General features: G+C 36.7%; 2 protein-coding genes across 2 annotated transcripts; one reads left to right on the top strand and one right to left on the bottom strand.

Moving 5' to 3' along the window:
* Positions 1-1,552: 1,552 nt before the first annotated feature.
* LOC127435587 (methionine aminopeptidase 2-like) lies at positions 1,553-14,930 on the bottom strand. The gene is made up of 11 exons (XM_051689145.1): positions 14,753-14,930; positions 12,824-12,925; positions 11,627-11,686; positions 11,407-11,509; positions 11,055-11,216; positions 8,984-9,165; positions 8,789-8,883; positions 7,902-7,998; positions 7,684-7,787; positions 4,444-4,559; positions 1,553-2,572 (listed from the first exon to the last, which is right to left on the bottom strand). The coding sequence occupies exons 1-11, from the start codon at positions 14,910-14,912 to the stop codon at positions 2,320-2,322; spliced, it is 1,434 nt and encodes a 477-aa protein (XP_051545105.1). The 5' UTR covers positions 14,913-14,930; the 3' UTR covers positions 1,553-2,319.
* A 1,805-nt stretch (positions 14,931-16,735) lies between these two features.
* Positions 16,736-22,250, top strand: LOC127435591 (calcium and integrin-binding protein 1-like). The gene is made up of 7 exons (XM_051689152.1): positions 16,736-16,983; positions 17,244-17,278; positions 17,511-17,607; positions 17,716-17,869; positions 21,037-21,155; positions 21,256-21,344; positions 21,934-22,250. The coding sequence occupies exons 1-7, from the start codon at positions 16,933-16,935 to the stop codon at positions 21,953-21,955; spliced, it is 567 nt and encodes a 188-aa protein (XP_051545112.1). The 5' UTR covers positions 16,736-16,932; the 3' UTR covers positions 21,956-22,250.
* Positions 22,251-23,956: the final 1,706 nt, after the last annotated feature.

The following is a 23,956-nucleotide window of genomic DNA, read 5'->3' as shown; positions in this document are numbered from 1 at the left end:
TTTATTGCTCTTAGCAGTGATAGAATTAGCATTTTTATTTGGGTCCAAAGCTTGGGTTTATTTACTATGAAATGCTACATTATTGATAAACTTCTTACAGGTTTCATACACTGCCAGGCCAAAAAAAAAAAAAAAAAAAAGTTAGTAATTTGGATTTAAATAAGCAGATATTTAAGAGTCTACGATTGGATGATTATTGCAGTGATTAATATGTTTCAGCTGGCAACAATTCTTTTAACCCTAACTGATGCAGTGTGTAACTTATTTCTTAAACAACGTCTGAAGATGTATCCCGTGGTCATGGAGAAGATGTTACTGTGTTTCAGAAGGGGCAAATTATTGGCCTGCATCAAGCAAACTAAGATTGCTAAAATCACTGGAATTGGGTTAAGAACTGTCCAAGGCATTATTAAAACATGGAAGGATAGTGGTGAACCATCAGATTCATGGAAGAAACATGGTCGGAAAGAAATCTTGAATGATCGTGATCATAGATCACTAAAATTGACAGTAGAACCCACGGCTATGTTTAATAATGAAATTAAGAGCATTTCCACATGCACAATGCGACGAGATCTTACAGGATTGGGACTAAACAGCTGTGTGGCCACAAGAAAGCCACTTGTTAGTGAGGCTAATCGGAAAAACGACTTCAGTTTGCTAGGAAGCATAAAGATTGAACTGTAGATCAATGGAAAATGGTCATATGGTCTGATGTCCAGATTTACCCTATTCCAAATGATGGGCGTGTCAGGGTAAGAAGGGAAGTGCATGAAGCGATGCACCCGTCATGCATTGTGCCCACTGTACAAGCCTCTGGAGGCAGTGTTATGATCTGGAGTTGCTTCAACTGGTCAGGTCGAGGCTCAGCAACGTTATGCAGCAATAAAATGAAGTCAGCTGACTACCTGAATGTACTGAATGACCAGGTTATCCCATCAATGGATTTTTATTCCCTGATGGCATATTCCAGGACATCAATAGCAAGATTCATCGAGCTCAAATTGTGAAAGAGTGGTTCAGGGAGCATGAGGAATCATTTTCACACATGAATTGACCTCCACAGATTCCTGACCGTAACCCCATTGAAAGTCTTTGGGATGTGCTGGACAAGACTTTACAGAGTGGTTCGACTCTCCCGTCATCAATACAAGATCTCGGCCAAAAATTCATGCAACTCCGGACGGAAATAAATGTTGTGACATTGCATAAGGTTGTCGACCCTAAAAAGAAAATCTAAACTAGCCGCAAATTTGCTGCTCATGCAAATTAGCTTTTGATTCGCCGCAAAAGTTTGCAACTCTTCTACAGTAGTGGTGAACTTCCAGCAAACCTTTGGCAAAAATAGACAATTTACCGCAAAGCTCATTTGCATGTGAAAATTATCAGTGGCGAATTTGTGGCAAATTTGCCAGGAACTTTCGATTTTCATAAGGGGAAAATATGCCACGACGAATGCGCACCTCCAACAGAATAATAGAGTATGCAATTTGTTTTTTTGTTAAAGTCTTGAGACAAAGAACATGTGACACAAAATAACTTCCAAATCACATAATTCATTACAAATTTTATTTGCACCTCAAAATAAATCACTACACTGCTTTATTCTGAGAAAGGTGATTGATTTCAAACAGGCTTTACATGAAACCAAGCTTAGCCAAAATATATACGTTTACGCATCATCATCTCCATCGCCGTTATTAGGGCCTGTTCTTAAGAGTGAGGAAAGCATGTGCATGAATGATTATTTGTTTAATATCAGCCTCTATGTTAGGTTAAAGTTTGTTCTTGCATTAAGGAATAAAGCTAATTCAGCTGCTTGTTCAATATCTCAGTCTAAACGGGTCAGTCAAAAGCTCCAAACTGAAAACAAGAAACAAATAGCGCTTGAAAAAAAAATACAATTAATCAAAAAACGACATTTTTCCAATTCCTTTTACACCAAGAATTAACAAAGCTTTCTGTGTACAAAAGACGTGCAATCTCAAAGGCCTAAAATATCTAATGTAGGTGATCTGAAAATGTGGTTTGGAATTCACATTTCCTACAGTTAAAGTAAAGTGCACCAGATTGTTTTCGGAGTTAACAAAATGGCTCTTGAGCACTTTATGGGCAGGTGGTAAGCGCATATCTGTGCCTGTAAAGCCATGGTTCAACAAGGGGTCATCTTTACCATCACTGATCTAAACCTCAATCCAAATATTAGCATGTTAAAAATGAGAAGGCACAGCTCATCCACTTACTCAGGCCTTTACCCATCAAATACTCTTATGATAAGAAAACATAGGAGAGATTTATAAAAACTGGCGACGTAGAGGCCTAGTAATCGTCTCCACGGCTGACCACCTCCTTGCAGGTTGGTCTCAGCAGGATGGTGTGTTCAAACTGGGCCGTGTAGCAGCCTTTGGTGTCGCACAGAGGGGGGTAGGGGTCGATGATGCCCAGGTCGCACAGGTTTTTCAGAGCCATTAAATACTTGGTCTCGCCAAGGCGGTCCAACCAGCGGCGACAGAATGCGAGAGTGCCGAAGTTCTCGTTGACCACATTCAGCAAATGTTTGGCTCTTGGGAGTCTGGAAAACAATGGTAAATAATGCTAATGGCCATGAAAACTGAGGCTTAGATTACCAATACTAATAAATAACAAAACCTTCTCCATTTATAGCCTTATTTTAACCCTTAAACACATACCTCAGGACCTCATTCCAACCCCTGTACCTCATCCATTTTTTTGTGTTATGCCCACACCTCTTTAGTATTCATTAACCTTTCTTTTATGGAAAAAATAGCAAAAATAAAAAAAAATATATAAATAATCCCGATTCGATATAACAACACTTAAATGACAAAATATTATAGAACATTTTTTATTTTCTGAAAAAATGTTTGAGCTAAAGGCTCATTTTAATTTCTCATCAAAATAAAGTTAATGTACAAAGTAAATGTTCAAAGTTTAAATAATACGAGTTCCTCATATACCTTTCTCTATAAGAAAAGATTACAAACAAATAAGCTTTCAAATAATGTCATTATTATAATCAAAATTTAACTATGTAAACATACAAAAATTCTACATTATATTACATCATGAAATTGCATATATAATAATGATATGCGCTATCACTGTTTGAAATAATATGCACAATTTACAAGTAATAACATTGAGTTTACATTCATTTGTATAAGAAATGCTAAAAGTTACTGTCACTTTAAGGGTTCAACGAGTGGCTCACAGTGTTCCGGTTCAGCAAACATTGTGAGATTAAAATTAATATTTCTTTTTACTTTTTTATCTGACTGTAAGAACAGAAAGGATATTAAGACATATTGTTAAATGAAAGTGGATTCGCCTCATCTTTGATGGACACACATTACACGGAGGAAACGATCCGCTTTAATCTCAAGCAATTTTCATCTAAACAAGGTATTCCAGTACTTCAATTTCTAAAAGCTAAATTCAAGCACTTTAAGGACCTTGTGTGAACCCTGTAAATGGTGTAGAAAAAAGCACAGTAGGGGTAAAATCAAGTGATAGAGAGATTATGATGTTTGACGGGTAATTTCATTTATGATCACATGGACAGAAAACAATTTAGCAAATTTCGAAATATCGAGTTATGCCACGAAATTGTTTGTAATTATTTGGTTTGCAATATATCGAAAATCGATATATCGACCTATCCCTGTTGTACACATACATATTATAGTCAGTGACTGACTTGATTTACATTTGACATTGCTATTTGATGTAGCAGTAACATGGAAGTAAACTATAGCAAGTTTAACATATGAACAGAATGATTTAGCTATTGTCATTTGGGTGTACTACTGAAATTAAGTTGTGCATCTATTTAGACTCAAAAAGTGCCTGAGAAAAGTGTAGATTATGTGTTATGTGTAGCTCAATGTGTGTTTGACAGTCAGTGGTATCTCATGAAATTTCAGTGTGGAAGTAATGAATCCTGTTCTATATATTTGTTGCATCATCTCTTTGATATATGAAAAATAAAACATCAAAATATATCAGAATATATTCTATTCTATTGTTTTCTAATTTTACACTATCTGGGCATTTTGTAGATCTATTTGTAATAGATATACATTCTGGGCCACTAAAGACCCGAATATGTAAGTGTGTTTGGTGAAATTCCCATGCATTTAAGGGTTAAAAAAAGATAATAGCTAAAAACTTTTAAGGCAACATTTTTAGACGTATTCCCAACAGTAGGGAGAAAAATTATGCTGCCTTCCAAGATGCCTCATTTTGTAGCATCACATGTATGCTTCAGAAATGTATCTCACCACAGGGACCAATGAGATTTTACTGTGGGCGGAGCTAACCAGCACAACAAAGACTTTTATCACTTGTTACTTTATCATGTTTTTAGATGGTCCCTTAAACAACTAACATAGGTTTATGTCCTAATATCAAGTTGTACCTCACCTTATTGGCACGTGTCCAACTTCAAAGTTTTTCATGTAATGTGAACACTCCATATCATCATGCACCATGCCTTTCCCAGTGCTGCCGAAGGTCTCAATGGCATAAACCTCTCCTTCCTGTCAAAGAGCAAACGCAGCACAAAAACACAGTCAAAACTAAAAACCACAGAACTGAACCATGACCGGGTCTACGGGGGGGCTAGATTTTCCTTGTGCCCCTCCCAGTCGGATGGCGAAACGACCAAGAAGGACCGCCCTTGACTCCAGCCAGGTCTCCTAAGCAACCAAATTGGCCTGGTTGCTAGGGAGGGTAGAGTCACATGGGGTAACCTCCTCGTGGTCGTTATAATGTGGTTCATTCTCGTTGGGGCGCGTGGTGAGTTGAGCGTGGTTGCCGCGGTGGATGGCATGAAGCCTCCACACGCACTATGTCTCCGTGGCAACGTGCTCAACAAGCCACGTGATAAGATGCGCGGATTGACGGTCTAAGACGCGGAGGCAACTGGGATTCGTTCTCCGCCACCCGGACTGAGGCGAGTCACTACGCAACCACGAGGACTTAAGAAGCACATTGGGAATTGGGCATTCCAAATTGAAAAAAAAAAAAAAAAAAAAAAAAAGGACAGCCCCAGGGGGCCTGTGTAGCTCAGCGAGTATTGACGGAGACTACCACCACTGGAGTCACGAGTTTGAATCCAGGGCGTGCTGAGTGACTCCAGCCAGGTCTCCTAAGCAACCAAATTGGCCGGTTGCTAGGGATGGTAGAGTCACATGGGGTAACCTCCTCCTGGTTGCGATTAGTGTTTCTCGCTCTCAATGGGGCGTGTGGTAAATTGTGCGTGGATCGCAGAGAGTAGCATGAGCCTCCTCATGCTGTGAGTCCCCGCGGTGTCATGCACAGTGAGCCATGATAAGATGCGCGGATTGACGGTCTCAGAAGTGGAGGCAACTGAGACTTGTCCTCCACCACTCGGATTGAGGTGAGTAACCGCGCCACCACGAGGACCTAGTAAGTAGTGGCAATTGGGCATTCCAAATTGGGAGAAAAGGGGATAAAATAAATACATTTAAAAAAAGGACCGCCCCCCCGCCCCGGTCATATAAAAAGAGAACCTATTGCCCACCCCAAAGGCCTCTGCATACTTCCTATGAAATTGAAGAATGAACGGGTGTAACGTCATTTAGAACAAAATCTGGCCAAAAAGAAGGTGTTTTTGTGTTCGTTTCGGTGGTTCGTAACAGCTGGGCGAACTTTTAGAAAAACTTCTAACCGGCTGCTAAACACCTGTCATTGGTCCACGTCATCAGTAGGTGTGACCTGAAGCTCCACCTACTTTGAGGCTGACAGCTAATTACCATTCAGTCAGTTAAGGTAAGTCAACATGAACACACCAGCGTGCAGTTATTAGCGAGCTTGTGCAAATTTACCTACATCTGTATGATCTGTACATTTTCCAAGACCATGTAATGCAATTTTATTTGTTTAATTAGTCTACAAAAGGAATCAAATCTACTCAAATATTCTGAGTATAAAGCCATTCACACATCTGCCCAAAGACAAGCCTATCATCATTCATTTGTCTGTATTCTGCCCATTAACACTTTTATATACACCAATCTTTGCAGTGGTATCAGTGTCATCATAAATTACAATAACAGTGTGTAATCGGTGCATATTATGGCTGTGTATAGTGTGTTGGTGCTTTAGCGCTATTAATTCACAATGTAAACAAGACAAATTAAACATTTTCTACTGTGTATGGATTACTTTAAATCATCAGAGTGGTTAAAATATCTTATTTTATTGATCTTGTGTGAATTCTACTCATATTAGTTGATGTTTTACATGTATTCTTGTAATCATTTAGGTGAACTGGTTCTTTCGGACAGTTCATGTAAGTAAACCAGATAAAATAAATGATTTACTTGTATATAGTGTTGGGGACTCTGATTCATTTTAGTGAGATTCGTTTTTCTTTTCAGGCAGTTCATGTAAATGAACATGTTCACAGATGAATCACTGATTTACTTGAGCCTTGCAAAGCCTCAAGTCAAATATTTTAGTTAACTGCTGCTGTTTATCACTATATTTCGATTCAGCTATATAAAATAGGTTTTTTCTAGTTTATATTATGTATACATTTATGTCCAATTTAATGTTGTCACCCTAATTAAATATATAACTATCATGTGATATTAATGAACACCATACGATTGTTACACATCTAAAAATAGGCTCTTCTTTAAATAGCTCAAATGTAGTTAGCTAGTTTTTGTAATTAACTTTTAATGTAGCTAACTACATTTTTTAAAACAGTTTGACTGTAGTTTAACTATTTTAAATTATGAGTAGTTTGGGAAGTTAGATTTTCAAAGTAACTTCCCCAAAACCGGATACAGCGAATATACAAAATATAATGTGTAAAATTGAAGTGCTGGAAAAAGGTCATTCATGTTAAAACATGCTTGACTACACCTCTCTTTAAGCCCTGTGGTGCCAACTGATAGAGATTTGTCAGCTAAGGGTTGTCTTGATAAATTTGGCACACCCAAACTCAGCCCTAAACATGCACATTGAATGAACAGGACTTTCACACTGTGAACATATCTTCTGCTTGTGTCCCAACAGACTTCCAGTTAACCCTCACCATTTTGTTTGTTATGGTTAACTGAATGAATAGGACGGCCTACGCATAACAAAAAAATTTGGCAAACCAAGCTATGTTAGCATCTTTAAAAAAAAGAAATGTAGGGGGTAGCTCAGTGGTAAAAGACGCTGGCTACCACCCCTGGAGTTCGCTAGTTCGAAGTCGCTGAGTGACTCCAGCCAGGTCTCCTAAGCAACCAAATTGACCCGGTTGCTATGGAGGGTAGAGTCACATGGGGTAACCTCCTCGTGGTCACTATAATGTGGTTCGTTCTCGGTGGGGCGCATGGTGAGTTGAGCGTGGTTGCCGCGGTGGATGGCATGAAGCCTCCACACACGTTATGTCTTCATGGCAACACACTCAACAAGCCACGTGATAAGATTGACAGTCTCAGACGCGGAGGCAACTGAGATTCGTCCTCCACCACCCGGATTGAGGCGAATCACTACGCCACCACGAGGACTTAAAAGCGCATTGGGAATTGGGCATTCCAAATTGGGTGAAAAAAAGGGGAAAAAATCCCCCCCCAAAAAATAAATTAAAAAAATGTAAATGAACCATGAAATTAAGCAGAAAATGAGTAGTGAACACACCTCCATCCTGGTGGCTTCCCCTCCTTTCACAATGGGCACTGTCTTGCCTGCATGTATTCTGTACTGTCCAATAGAGTGGCCATTGAGATTTCTTATTGGTTTCACTAAAAAAAAAAAAACATCAATAACCTCATCAGTAAGACTGTATCTGGTGTTACATTGAAGTCGTTTACATTAAATAAAAAAAATTAAAAACAATTTAAAAACAGAGAACTTACCTTGATACGTTTTTCCATCTAATTCAACTTCATAAGATTCCATAACCTCTTGAATTGATTCCCCAATGTCACACAAACGAACATCAATACCTGCACACTGAAATAAACAACATATAATAATCCTTAAAATGGAAAAAAAAATTCACAACATTTTGAAACTACATTTGCAAGTAGAGGGTGAATCTCACAGATCATATTTCACCGTACAAAAATAATAATAATAATAACATTAAATAATAAAAAAAAATGAATATTTCATTAATAAAATAAGGCCTAGGGCCTGGGTAGCTCAGCGAGTATTGACGCTGACTACCACCCCTGAAGTCACGAGTTTGAATCCAGGGCGTGCTGAGTGACTCCAGCCAAGTCTCCTAAGCAACCATATTGGCCCGGTTGTTAGGGAGGGTAGAGTCACATGGGGTAACCTCTGCGTGGTCATGATTAGTGGTTCTCACTCTCAATGGGGCGTGTGGTAAGTTGTGTGTGGATCGTGGAGAGTAGCATGAGCCTCCACATGCTGTGAGTCTCCGTGGTGTCATGCACAACGAGCCACATAAGATGCACGGATTGACGGTCTCAGAAGCGGAGGCAACTGAGACTTGTCCTCCGCCACCCAGATTGAGGCGAGTAACCGCGCCACCACTAGGACCTACTAAGTAGTGGGAATTGGTCATTCCAAACTGGGGAGAAAAGGGGATAATAAAATAAAAAAAGCCCTGTTGACTTGCATTGTATGGACCTACAGACCAGATTTATTCTTCTAAAAATCTTCATTTGTGTTCAGTAGAAGAAAGAAAGTCACACATATCTGGGATGGCATGAGGGTGAGTAAATGATGAGAGAATTTTTATATTTGGGTGAACTATCCCTTTAAGGTAAAACTCTACCTTAATTCCAGTATTTGTGGCATCTTTAACAGCTTCAAGCAGTTTATCGTACTTTGGGTTAAAGGTGACGGTGAAGGCACAGTCAATGATTCGACCTGAAACAACAAAATAATCAAATGTCACTAAAGATCAAGTCGAGATGCATCAGAAACTGGAAATTCCCAGCATGGCCTTCATGGTTATTTTGAGCCGCACCGTTGATGTGTGTGCCGAAGTCGATCTTGCAGACATCGTCGTATTGGAGGACGGTGGGATCTCCTGCGTTAGGAGTGTAGTGAGCCGCACAGTGATTCAGAGAACAGCCGGTCGGAAAAGCCAAACCAGCATTCAAACCATTCTCCTTTATCAACTTCCTGGAACAATCCTCTAGCTTCTCACTGTCATGGAAAAATGAGACAGGACTGGCTGATTAAACCTGACATACAACTTGGGATTAGCAGTGTCATTAGAAATACTGGCAACTAGACATTTTAAAGATCATCTAAAGGTTTTGCTCAAGTTTAAGAAGCAGTTCTCCCATAAATGAAAAATAAAAATATATATATATCTTTTTTTTAGGTGAACAATTCCTTTATTGTTAATAAAAGCTGTGTTTGACCAGTATACAACTTTCACACTCCAAATTTTCAATAATTGACCACAAAAGCAATGAACGACATTATAAGCCATTATAAGTCTAGCTCGGACAGACTGACGAATTCAGCTGCAAAATGGATGGCTGTGAACGGTGGGCCGCTTATGTTGAATGATATGGAGAAAAACAATTTATTGCCTTTTAAAGCCACTTTTTGTATTTTCTAATCAATGCCATAATTGTCTGCCATGATAATGTAATGTATTTTAATTAGCGGAATTATTCTATTTGCATTACATTTATAATTATTTAAGGGCCTTTCTCAACAAATACTGATTATATGTGCTTCATTAATTGGCATATCATGCAGTTAAACCTGTAAGCCGGCTGGCCAAATATTAATAACTCCAGTCTTGACCAACACAAAATAGGTATCGTTTGAAAGCATAGAAGCTGTACTTTCCAATGCATGTAGACATTATGACCAAAACTGAACAAGTGCTTTAAAATTTGCAAGTGTTCCGTTTTGATCATTTATGAAAATGTTTCCACTGTACATATTAATGTAATCAGTAAAAACCTCAAACTGATCAAATAGCCATGTGTCATATGTTGTTGGAAAGCTCTCAAAGAGTAAAATACAACCAGCCTATTTGTTTTACACACATACAAAAATATGGCGAATAATAGCTAAGTATATGTCTTTGACAATTATGTTTCATGTGAACAGCTTGTATTCTGCGTTTTCACTTATAACTTCACGAAAAATAAACAGAACATAAAATATCATACCATTATGTATACGAGGTGATTATCTTTCAAACAAGCCCACACACATCATTAGATAATCCATACGAACCACAATGTGCACACAGCATCTGGCTATCTGGCAGAAAACACGTTAGCTTTCCTGGATCAGATGACATCATCTGAAATGATGTAGCATCATGGAAAGCTAAACCAACCAGATTGGGTTCAGATCGGTGCAAAAATCATCCATATTTGGACAGAAACACGTGATTGGTGACTGTTACATATGGCCACCAGGAGATGGTGCCAAGTACATGACATAGACTCAATGATGACTCAAATGGCACAGAATGAAACTCATTCTGTGAAATCTCATTACTAAAATCATGTCTGCATGCTATGAAAACTTTAGTCATTGTTGTGTTTGTATGTGTAATTAGTTCTTATGTACAATTATTATGTTTTATTTGTTTGGATAGGCTTTTGGACACTAAGATAAATTACTTTTGTAATGCTTTGCTTTGATTGCTTTGTTGTATCACATGATATGATTGAAAAAAAAAAGGAAATTTTTTTTTTTTCGGAGCCATCTTATTTACACCATGATATATATATAATGTCAAATCAGAAAAATAAGAAAAATAGTAAATTTTTGTCTCTAGATTTTTTCAGCAGTTTCTCAGGCCGAGAGTCTCGGAATTTATCATAATCTATAGCATTAAAAAAACGGAAATGTTTTCTTTACAATGATACAAAACACTTGACCCTCCTTGTTTTTTTTTTTTTTTAGATATAAGCTTTTAATTTTGTGTATGCTACTGAAACAGGAAATCTTTAAAAACAACCTCAGAGCTTAAAGGGTTAATTCCATTAATAAATGTAATCAATTGACAGCCCTAGTAAACACATCAAATGTAAAGCTCAATGATGGTATTGGCTCACCAGATCTCGATCATGGTCATTCCCGGTTTGATCCAGCTCATGACGTATTTCCTGACCTGCCGGTGGGCCTCGGCAGCCTGTCTGAAGTCATTCCACATCTCCTCGTTAGCCTGATCCAAAACCTTCTTCTCCTCATGGCTCGTCCTCTGCGCAGCAGTACGTCTGTGAGATAGATAAAACAGATCCGCTATGAGCATCAACACAAGATCAGAGACTAATCAGTCATTTTACATGTACATTCAGGTTCACATGCATTTGCTCAGTGGCCCGATTTCAAATGAAGTAAATTATTTTTAAAAATTTGCAGGATTGAGATTGTGTAAAGCACACGATGAGTGTGCATAGTCCGTACCCGTCCTGTACAGGTGGATATTCACATTCCTGGCCCTTTGGAAAAACTCCACCAGGATAAAGTTCACAGATGGGAATGGATGGAGGATCTGTTTGAACTTTGGCTGGAAAAGAAATGAAAGGATAAGACAAGCATTAGGACTGATCACTTGCACTCTCATAATTAATCACAACATTTTAAAAGTTAGTAATGTTTAATTAGTCTTTGATTAATCACTCACTGCCTTTCTTTTTCTTCTTCTTTTTCTTTTTCTTTCCAGTTGAATCTCCTTCCTCACCATCTGCCAAAAAAAAAAAAAAAAAAGTAATATATATATACATAATTATGGTAACACTTCATAATAAGGTCCTATTTGTTAACATTTGTAAATGCATTAGACATTGTGAACTAATAATGAATAATAATTATTTACAGCATTTGTAAATACAATTGTTCATTGTTAGTTCATAATGCATTAACAAATGTTAATATATGCAACTTTTAAGTTTAAAAATCTATTAGTATAACATAGTACAACAAATAAAACATAATAATTGTACATAAGAACTAATTACATATGCAAACACAACAATGACTAAACATTTGCATAGCATGCTGACATGATTTTAATGAGATTTCACAGAATGAGTTTCATTCTGTGCCATTTGAGTCATCATTGAGTCTATGTCATGTACATATGTAACAGTCACCAATCACATGACTTTCTGCCCAAATATGGATGATTTTTGCACCGATCTAAACCCAATCCGATAGGTTTAGTGTTCCATGATGCTACATCATTTCCTATGACGTCATATGATCCAGGAAAGCTAACTTGTTTTCAGCCAGATTGCAAGATGCCAGATAGCAAGATGCTGTGTGGTCTGTGCACATTGATAATTTATGTTGTTTATTTTTCATCAAGTTTGTGACCTGTTCACATGAAACATCTGTTACTCGCTATATTTTTGTCTGCGAGTAAAACAAATAGGCTGGTTGTATTCTACTCTTTGAGAGTTTTCCAACAACATATGACACATGTCTGTTTGATCAGTTTGATGTTTTTACTGATTACAATAATATGTACAGTGTAAAATTATTAACAAATTATCAAAACAGAACACTTCTCATTTGTCTGCTAATTTTAAAGCACTTGTTCAGCTTTGGTCGTAATGCTTACATGCATTGGAAAGTAGAGCCTCTAAGCTTTCAAACGACACCTATTTTGTGTTGGTCAAGACTGTATGTTATTAATATTGACCTTTTTTATTTTCTCATGGGCCCATCTGAGCTTAAAGGGTTCACCAAAATGATCAATAGAAAAACAAACAGTTACTGGGCTCAAGCCTCAAACATATGGCACTACATATAAATATGACAATAAAGACTCATTTCTCTTAGTCTGATGATCACACAGAATGACTTAAAACAGACAAACCTTCTTCTGCCTCGTCTTCCTTCTCTTGGTCTTCTATAGTTTGTTGCTCCAGTTGTTTTGTCACTTTGGTGATGTCAGACTCCACTTCACCCTCATGGTTTCCTAATAAAACATAACAAAATAGTCTTTATTGAAACATGTCTGGTTTGGTGGAAATCGTTGTGGGTATAGATATACAACAAATATATAAAAGTGCAAGTACAGCATAAATACACAAAACATATATATGTACTCATTGCAAAAAAATATAAATTATTACTATTACAACTACTACTAGTACTATTACTACTACTAATAATCAGGGTTGGGTAAGTTACTAACTACTAATTACATCTTCTACAGTGTAATTAGATTACTGTACTAATTACTCTGTCTCAAAAGTAATTGCATTACTTATTACTTTCTAAAACCCTGATCAACATCGACCAGATGAAAAATACAAGGATAGACATGAAACTGTTCTTTTAATTCTTCCAAATAAATCATTGTGACGAGGAGGAGGACGTGGACGGGACGTGAGGGTGCATGCTGAGTCACCTAATCAGCCAGGAGGGGGATAAAGATGAGACGGGGGTGCCAGTTCGAGAGAGAGATGCTCGCGGCCACACTGTCTGTGTGTTTTATGTTATGTTATGTTTAAGTTTATGTCATTAAAGTTATGTTGCCTGTACTGCCGTTTCCCGCCTCCTCCTTGCCCATCCTGAACCGGTTACACTGGTGCCGAAACCCGGGAAGGAGGAGGGATGCGCTGTCGTGGAGTCCTCGCCGCTGCCGTCCGCCGAGAGTCAGAGGAACCACTGCTGTCCACCAGGAAGGGGAGGAGCCGTTCGGTCCGCCAGGGGTTGGAGGACTCGCTGCCGTCCGCCAAGGGAGGAGCCGCGGCCGCCCGCTGGGAGTCAGAGGAACAACTGCCATACGCCAGGAAGGGGAGGAGCCGTTCAGTCCACCAGGGGTCAGAGGACTCGCTGCCGTCTGTCAGGGGAGGAGCGGCTGTCGTCCGCCAGAGGGCGGAGGAGTGGCTGAGGACCAGGTGACGGCATATCTAGGGACCGATGAGCGAGTTTTTCTCTCTCCCTCACCTCGTATCTCCCAGGGCTCCAGAGAGGCGGGGAAGACCTTCCGGCAGAAGGACGACCGGAAGGGCAACACCTCCCCTCCAGTAGCGGAGAGGAGTACGTCATGCCTGAGGTTTCCCCGACCTGAATCGGGCGGTGGAGGAGTGTGATGAGGAGGTCGGTGCTGAGTCACCTAATCAGCCAGGAGGGGAATAAAGACGAGCCGGGGACGCCAGTTTGAGAGAGAGAGAGCGAGGCCACTGTGCTTTATGTATTTTATGTTATGTTTCGGTTCTTTTATGTCATTAAAGTTATGTTGAAGGTTCTGCCGGTTCCCGCCGCCTCCTTGCACATCCTGAACCCCTTACACTCAAATAAAACCAAATAAATTATTCATGAACTGTCCAAAGAATTTAAGGGGGCTGCGTTAAATTAGAAAACATACGTTTTAACATTAGCTGTTAAATTTCTATTTTTTTTTTATATATAGAATTGTTCTAGAGTCTACATCTGAAGTAACTGTAATCCCTTACTTTATTTTTCAATGGAAAAGTAATTTAATTACAGTAATTAATTACTTAGTAATGCATTACACCCAACACTGTCTAATAATAATAATAGATTAGCCATAATACATATTGTTTTATTGTTGTGGTCTAGTTATTTAGCTGTTATTGTGTCAAAAAGCAGAAATAACAATCATAAATTGGTTATCGACAAATAAACATTAAAATAATCGTTAACAGTATCTGTCGATCTTTAAACAAAACTCATGCAGTACATATATACAATAACAGTCTTAAATAGTAGAGTAGTATGTTGTCTTTTTTTCGGTTCTGCAAGGCCACGCGACACTTTCCTTCGTCTTTATTACCTACTGCTGATGTTTTTGGCTTCTTCTTCCTTTTCTTCTTCTTTTTCCCGGTCTCGTCGACGGGTTCCGCGTCTTCTTTGAGGGGGTGAGAGTGTCCGTTCGGTAAAGTCTGCATTTCTGCAGCTGCGATCTGCAGCTCCTCAGTCTGCTCGTCTGCCATGATGGTAACCGTGAGAGGGAAGCCGGGAAATGTGTCAATAATGTGCGGATGACGTCATACGATCAAATAAGATATATTAAATACTAAATAAGAATCAAATGTATATAATATTTTAATAATTTATATAATATTGCAATATTAAGTACTATAATAAAATAAAATAATAATAACGAATTAGCATAATTATTATTTTAATTAAATAGTAGGAATACATTCGCATTATACAATTAAATAAGTCTATTCAAATAACAATTATAATTTAGAAATACATCTAATATTAAAATAATACAAAAACAATACGATTAAATGAGATCTATCATATTATAAATAATAATAAAAAATAAATAATAATGTCAATAATAAATAATTAGCATTATAAAGTTTTTTTTATTAAATACCAAAACAAACGGTCGAGAAACAACATTATAAGATTAAATAAGAAAACAAGAAAATAGCAAATAAAAGTAAGAAACATAATATTATTACTATTAAATGAGGCTATAAGATTCAAGACCATAATAAAAACACATGTATGATTTAGAAATAAATGTAATATTATAAGAATAAAAAATAATACGATTAAATAAGATTAATCAAATTATAAATAAGAATAAAAAATATATAATATTGTAATATTAAATTAAATATTTAATATTTTATTATTTATTTATTTAAATTAAATTAATTATTAAATTAATTAAATAATAATAATGATAATAAATAATTAGTAGTATTATTGTTTTTATTAAATATTAATAAAAATAATTTAGATTAAGAAACAACATTAAAAGATGAAATAAGACAATAATAAAATAAAAAATAAGAGTAAGAAACATAATATTACACTATCAAATAAGGCGATAAGATTCAAGACCATAATCGAAAAATAAATATGATTTAGAAATAAATGTAATATTATAAGAATAAAAAACAAGTAAGATATATAAAATTATAAGAATAAAACATATATAATATTGTAATATTTAATTTAATAATGCAATTAAATAATAATACATAATTATTAGTATTAATACTTTTATTAAATAGTAATACAAATACATTAGATTAATAATCAATAATAAGATTAAATAAGACAATAATCCAATCACAAATAATATTAAGAAACGTAATATTATAAATAAGAGTACAAAATATATCATATAGTAATATTTAACTAAATAATTAAATAATAATATTATTATTAAAAACTTAGTAGTATTAACATTAATTAGTATTAAATTGTAATACAAATACATTTTTGTGATATGATGTATTTACTTACACCACCATTACAGCATAATAAATAATTATAATTGGAATAATAAATAAATAAATAATTGGATTTACCATCCAATATAAGGAAACATCTGCGTTGTGGACTTCGCGCAGGATCCTCGCGCTATGCAAATTAATTTCCGTCTCATCATTCAGGAAGAGGAAGTTTAGCACTTGTAAACCACCATAAGCAGAGATAATTTAGCAGAGACGGGCCACTTCTATTAAAATGAATGGGAGAAATTGGAACGCTCAACCAGGAAGCTCTAGCGCACAACAGTTAAAAGAGCCAATCACCTTTTAGATACAGACATCGCCGGTCAATCAACTCGACAATGCGCATGCGCATTAGCTATACAAGCCGGGAAAATTGCATTTTTTTTTAACGTAATATTTGGAAAAGAATCACAATTTATGATTCCAGTATTGTCATATTTTATTGCTGATTTGAAATATGTTCTTTGATCGTACTCTTTACCTACCGGTTTTGAGATTTTGGTCTTTCCCCATTCAAGTAGATAGGAGCTGCACTGTCATGACTGGAAATTGCTTCACGAGAGCGTTCCAAAGATGACCGACAGTGGACCGACTTGCTAGAAAGACTTTGGCCAAAGTTTGCATATTGGAAAAAAGCAACAAAACTCGAGACACTTTCGTCGGTTTTTGTTAAACAATAGTAACACTAACAGACTTTATTGTAGTTAAAGGTTGAACTACTAGTCGTGAGGAATAAAAACTGGTGGTTATGGGAGCAACAACGAGTAAGTTGCCGAAAGATCTTCTCTCAGAATATCAGGTGAGATTGAGAAATTTATGACCCTGTCTTTGAGTTTCTCTATTTATTTGTGTTTATTTTATTTGTATCTTTAAATGTTTTTGGTTGTTCTAGACAGATATACACAAATCAAACTTATTTGGATAGTCCTACACAAACAGGGCCAACTAGCAATACGTTTTTGGACCTTTTAGAAATAAAATGGTCCAAATTGTAACATTTACATTGTGTTTACAGTAAGGAGTTGCATGTGTCATCATTTCTCTTTTTGTTTACCACAGGAGCTCACATTTCTTACAAAGCAAGAAATCTTACTGTAAGTCATAAAACACTTATATACACATACATATATTATTTGTCATTATTATTTTATTAGTATTATATCTACTTTACATGTTACATTTCTCCTTGGCGTTAATTACTTTAAGTGGATTTGTGGCAGCAGACTATCAATCAATGTCATAGTTCCAATAGCTAAACTACAGCAAGTGTAAACGTGTTATAAATGTGTCTCTCGTATGTATCTCATCACTGATATGTCTGTTTAGGGCACACAAAAGATTCAGTGAACTCCAGGGCAGAGATGATGGACCGTACAGCTCCAGGGTGTCCATGCAAAAGGTCCTAACACTTCCCGAACTGAAGGTAAGAAAAGATAAAGACTGCACTAGTTCTGCATTTCATTAGTTTTACCAGGAATATAATTTAAGAGTCACAGCATCATATTAATTCTATGCTTTGGATCTGTCGCAGTCAAACCCCTTCCGGAAAAGGATATGCCATGTTTTCTCGACCTCCGACCTGAAGGATGGCAGCTTGAGCTTTGAGGACTTCCTGGACCTTTTGAGTGCCTTCAGTGATTCGGCAACAATGGAAATCAAGTCCCACTATGCCTTCCGAATCTTCGGTAAAAACAAAATGTTGAGTTTTTTGGTTCGTAGGTGAGAGAGTATTCTGTTATGGAAGAGTATACTCATTAAATCAACAATCAATCAACAGGAAGCCAAGATGTTGGAGCTTAACCTGTATTGACCTGCAACCAGTGTTTATTTTCAAACTGCTTTTTATTTTAGTCATAATTTCATCATGTCATATTCATTTTGTACCGGCCCAAGAATTCCTGACATAGAACTGCAGCCCTACCGATAACTAAGGGGGTGGGAAAAGTCAGATAACTGATTAATCAGCCTATAAAATTGATTTATTTTTATATAGTATATAAATAATATATATGGAGGAATAAAAAAAAAACTATCGGCAACTATCGGCATAGAATTTTGCTGATAACCGATAGTTACAAAAAGCAACAATCGGCACCGATTAACCATCCAATAGTTTTTCAAATCGATTTATAGAATGTTAAAAATAAATTCTTAGTCTTCCCTTACTATGACGGGCACAGACATAGAGGCTACAAGAGTCCAAAATGAATAAAATCCCAGATATAGTTTATTGTTCAAACAAAATCCCAATAATAACCAGAAAAAAATGAAGATTTGGTGCATAATGCGGGACTTTAAATTATAAACAAGCCCGAAACACACAAGGGACTCTTATTTTGAAATTATGGAGACTTGGCTCCAATACAATGACAAAATATGCATTGAACTGAGGATACAATTATGGATGAATATTGTCAAAGATGAAATATTTAAATATAGCAAATCTCCATGTGATTGTTTTTATTTCACCTCTTGAGGCTGCTGATAAATGCTAGAATCAATCCGTTCAAACTATAGAATCCTCTAGCGTTGGCCATAGAGGAACATGGAGAAATGAAAAAACTATCGGCATAGAATTTTGCTGATAACCGATAGTTCCAGAAAGCAACTATTGGCACCGATAGCTCCAGAAAGCAACTTTCGTCATAGAATTTGCTGATAAGCAATAGTTCCAGAAAGCAACCATCGGCACCGATAGCTCCAGAAAGCAACCATCGGCACCGATAGCTCCAGAAAGCAACCATCGGCACCGATAGCTCCAGAAAGCAACTTTCGTCATAGAATTTGCTGATAACCGATAGTTCCAGAAAGCAACTATTGGCACCGATAGCTCCAGAAAGCAACTTTCGTTATAGAATTTGCTGATAAGCAATAGTTCCAGAAAGCAACCATCAGCACGATAGCTCCAGAAAGCAACTATCGTCATAGAATTTTGCTGATAACCAATAGTTCCAGAAAGCAACTATTGGCACCGATAGTTCCAAAAAGCAACAATCGGCACCAATTAATCATCCAATAGTTTTTCAAATCGATTTATAGAATGTTAAAAAAAAATTCTGTCTTCCCTTACTAAGACGGGCACAGACATAGAGGCTACAAGAGTCCAAAATGTATAAAATCCAAGATGCAGTTTATTGTTCAAACAAAATTCCAATAATAACCAGAAAAAAATTAAGATTTGGTGCATAATGCAGGACTTTTAACTATAAACAATCCCGAAACACACAAGGGACTCTTATTGTGAAATTATGGCGACTTGGCTCCATTACAATGACAAAATATGCATTGAAGTGAGGATATTATTATGGATGAATATTGTCAAAGATGAAATATTTAAATATAGCAAATCTCCATGTGATTGTTTTTATTTCACCTCTAGAGGCTGCTGATAAAAGCTAGAATCAATCCATTCAAACTATAGAATCCTCTAACGTCGGCCATAGAGGAAAATGGAGAAATAAATAAAACTATCGGCATAGAATTTTGCTGATAACCAACCGTTGGCACGATAGTTCCAGAAAGCAACCGTCGGCACCGATAGTTCCAGAAAGCAACCGTTGGCACCGATAGTTCCAGAAAGCAACCGTCGGCATAGAATTTTGCTGATAACCGATAGTTCCAGAAAGCAACCATCGGCACCGATAGTTCCAAAAAGCAACCGTTGGCACCGATAGTTCCAGAAAGCAACCGTCGGCATAGAATTTTGCTGATAACCGATAGTTCCAGAAAGCAACCGTCGGCACCGATAGTTCCAAAAAGCAACCTTCGGCACCGATAGCTCCAGAAAGCAACTATCGGCACTGATTAATCCTCCGATAGTTTTTAAAACAGATTTATAGAATGTTAAAAAAAAGATTTTTTAGTCTTCCCTTAGTAAGACGGGCACAGACATAGAGGCTACAAGAGTCCAAAATGAATAAAATCCCAGATGCAGTTTATTGTTCAAACAATAACAACCAGAAAAAAATGAAGATTTGGTGCATAATGCGGGACTTTTAACTATAAACAAGCCCGAAACACATAAGGGACTCTTATTTTGAAATGGAGACTTATCTCCATTACAATGACAAAATATGCATTGAAGTGAGGATAAAAATATGGATGAATATTGTCAATGATGAAATATTTAAATATAGCAAATCTCCATGTGATTGTTTTTATTTCACCTCTAGAGGCCGCTGATAAACGCTAGAATCAATCTGTTCAAACTATAGAATCCTCTAGCGTCGGCCATAGAGGAAAAAAGAGAAATAAAAAAAAAAAACTATCGGCAACTATCGGCATAGAAGTTTGCAGATAACCGATAGTTCCAGAAAGTAACTATCAGCGTCGATAAATTGGCGATAGTTTTAAATAGAATTAAAAACGGAGGATAAGCGATAGTTCCAAAAAGCAACTATCGGCACCGATTAATCGGTAAAACCGATAAATTGGTCTACCTCTAATGACTAGTGTATGACTAAAATGGCACCGAATTTTAGTCGAAAAAAATAACATATTTTAGTTGACGTTAATGTGCAAAATGACAAAAACGTGTAAAACTGTAACAGACCCAACTTTAACCAAATAAATTTTCCTGTCTTAAAAAAATAAATAAAACTGTGTTAGTGCATTGTTAATATCTTGCAGTATTATTATTTTTTCTCGTCATATTTTCATCAACATTATGTTTTTAATTAAAACCGTTTGATTGCCATCATGATGCGTCTTTTTCGTCTCATCTTCGTAATCCTTCAAAATCAAAAAACCCTTTTCATCAGTTATTTTGTTGACTCTGCTCACAACATTCTTCTATTATGTGGTGTATGGTAAAATTCACACATTTCCTCAACATTATTCTGTTATGTTCCAGACTTTGATGATGACGGCACCCTCGATGCTAGAGACCTGGAGAGGCTGGTGAATTGTCTGACTGGAGAGACAGAGGACACCCGTCTCACTGCAGAGGAAATGAGGCAACTCATAAGCAATGTGAGTCCAGTGGATACACCTCACATGATCTTTATGTCCAAAGTGAAAAACAAGAGACATCTGTCATATAATCTTTACTAATACAACTTTAATTGTGCAGATTCTTGAGGAGTCAGACATCGATAAAGATGGAACCGTAAACCTCTCTGAATTTCAACATGTGATCTCCAGATCCCCAGACTTTGTTAGGTGAGGAAATTTGTACTTAAAAAAACTAGTTCATCCAATAATATAAAATTATGTCATCATTTAATCACCATCATATTGTTCCAAACCCATAGGGCTTACTGACTTCTGTGGAACACAAAAGTAGATATTAGGCAGAATGTACATGATGCTATTTTCCATAAAATGAAAGTAAATGGGGACTGGTGCCGTCGAGCTCCAAAAGTGACATGAAAACATCATTGGTTTTTGAGTCAAATCTGGTGCGACATGTCTTGATACACCATATTTGAAAAGATGCAAATGAGATTTGTGGGGGAAAAGATTATCAGTGAATAACAAGTTAAATTTCAGTCTTTTCCTCACACAAAGCTATAGCATAAATTGGAATATAGTGTAGGAGTTGTATTGATTACTTTTATGATACGTTTATGTTATGGAAAATAGCAGCGTGAACATTCTGCCTAACATCTCCTGTTGTATTTCACCAAAGAAAAAGTCATACAGGTTCCAGACCTTATTATGTAGTGTATTTGTTGAAATTGTATTTATTTACAAAATTAATTGACAATCTTTCTCCTTATCCTTATTGACTATAAATCTTCTTTTGCAGTTCATTCAAGATCGTGTTGTGAGGTTTACACAGAACTGAAGCCATTTTCCGGTCCCGATAATTCACCTGCGCCTATAACCTTTCATTAAATATCCTGATAATGCCTTGACTGTAAATGTATTCTCTTGTGCAGTATTTCTACTCTTTATGTATCTGAAAACCTTTTTTAACATACAGAAATCTACTTTCTATCCTCAACTCTTAATCATATATTTGTACCTAATTTAATACATTCTAAAGCAAGTTTGTTATCCCTCTTGTAATAATGAACATTTGCATATATGAAAGTAATATAATAAAAGGATGTGGTTCCGTCAGGATGGAGATTGTTCTTTTGGAACTGCAGACACAAAAGTGTTCCATAACCCACAAACAACATCCTTAACACAATCCATGATTTGGGAAGTATTCCAGCAGTGTTGGTTCATCTGTGCTATTTTCAAGGCCATGTCCCAGTTGACCATAATGACCTGTCAAAATAGACAAAGAAAGAGAAGCACATGAGTAGAAATGCAGTTTTTATCTCTAGTACAGTAACGATAAACAGCTATGGTATATTTGTGCATTTGTAGTTCCCCAACAAAAAGTAAACGCTTACCCCATCCTCATGTGCACAGATCACCTGTTCCTACAATGGAAAGAGACAGAGAAAAAAACTGGGAAAAACGTTTCTGAGTATGAATTCTTTCTCCTCAGTCCAAATGTGCTAACACTATTGCTCAAATTAACAGATTGGCACTGTTGTGTAATAACTGATCCATATGGGCCTGGCTCTTACTTGTGATGGCAGCTGTATGATGGGATCCACAGCCGACTCTCCGACACTTGAGGAATATCCACTAGTGCAGGAAACACTTGAATTGAGATGAACACTTCTTTTGTGCTCCTCAGCACTAATATATATATATATATCCAGTATATACTGTATACACACATATACTGTGTGTGTATATGTATGTGTATAATATATATATATATATATATATATATATATATATATATATATATATATATATACACATACATATACACACACACACACACACACACACATATAGTAATACAGTTCTCTGCTTTTTCCTCCGAGCTTTTCCTCCTGGCGTTTAGATGGCAGTCCGAACTGCCCACTTTCATTTCATCCCCACATATACAGATCCCCACCAGCTAAACACGATAAACAAAAGCAAATTAACGCACAGTGTCAGAGCTGTGTCCTAGCGGTTCATGCATGATATTTTGAGCCGTTTTGCTCAAGTGGTTGAGAGTAGTTCATCCAAAAATGAAAATTCTCTCATCATTTACTCACCCTCATGCCATCCCTGATGTGTATGACTTTCTTTCTCCTGCTGAACATAAAGATTTTAAGAAGGATATTTCAGCTTTGCAGGTCCATACAATACAAGTGAATGGCGGCCAGAACTTTGAAGCTCACAAAAGCACATAAAGGCAGCATAAAAGTAATCCATAAGACTCCAGTGGTTTAATCCATGTCTTCTGAAGTGATATGGTAGGTGTGGGTGAGAAACAGATCGATATTTAAGACCTTTTTTACTATCAATCTCCACTTTCACTTTCACATTCTTCTTTTGGTTTTGGCAAATTTGCATTCTTCATGCATATTGCCACCTACTGGGCAGGGAGGAGAATTTATAGTAAAAAGGACGTAAATTGAGCCGTTTCTCGCCCACACCTATCATATCACTTCTGAAGACATGGATTTAACCACTGGAGTCGTATGGATTACTTTTATGCTGCATTTATGTGCTTTTTTTGAGCTTTACATTTTTGACCCTGTTGACTTGCATTGTATGGACCTACAGAGCTGAGATATTCTTCTAGGTATCTTTGTTTTGTGTTCAGCAGAAGAAAGTCACACATATCTGGGATGGCATGAGGGTGAGTAAATGATGAGAGAATTTTTATTTTTGGGTGAACTATTCCTTTAAGACATGAGCTGAAAGAAGGTCTCAATGAGCAACCAAGCAGCTGAATTTGATTAGGAATGTTTCTGGAATAATCTTAC

This window comes from Myxocyprinus asiaticus, chromosome 46, assembly GCF_019703515.2.
Source record: "Myxocyprinus asiaticus isolate MX2 ecotype Aquarium Trade chromosome 46, UBuf_Myxa_2, whole genome shotgun sequence".
Classification (NCBI taxonomy): domain Eukaryota; kingdom Metazoa; phylum Chordata; class Actinopteri; order Cypriniformes; family Catostomidae; genus Myxocyprinus; species Myxocyprinus asiaticus.
This window is presented reverse-complemented; position numbering and strand designations above follow the sequence as displayed.

Bases quoted from the DNA above. Each gene is read 5' to 3' on its own strand.
- LOC127435587 (XM_051689145.1), bottom strand. From the start codon at position 14,912: ATGGCAGACGAGCAGACTGAGGAGCTGCAGATCGCAGCTGCAGAAATG. The intron at 11,510-11,626 runs GTGAGTGATTAA...TTTCTTTTCCAG, and splicing joins GAAGAAGAAAAAGAAAGGCA to CCAAAGTTCAAACAGATCCT. The intron at 7,999-8,788 runs GTAGAGTTTTAC...TGTTTATTTCAG, and splicing joins CCACAAATACTGGAATTAAG to TGTGCAGGTATTGATGTTCG.
- LOC127435591 (XM_051689152.1), top strand. From the start codon at position 16,933: ATGGGAGCAACAACGAGTAAGTTGCCGAAAGATCTTCTCTCAGAATAT. The intron at 17,279-17,510 runs GTAAGTCATAAA...ATGTCTGTTTAG, and splicing joins ACAAAGCAAGAAATCTTACT to GGCACACAAAAGATTCAGTG. The intron at 21,156-21,255 runs GTGAGTCCAGTG...TTAATTGTGCAG, and splicing joins TGAGGCAACTCATAAGCAAT to ATTCTTGAGGAGTCAGACAT.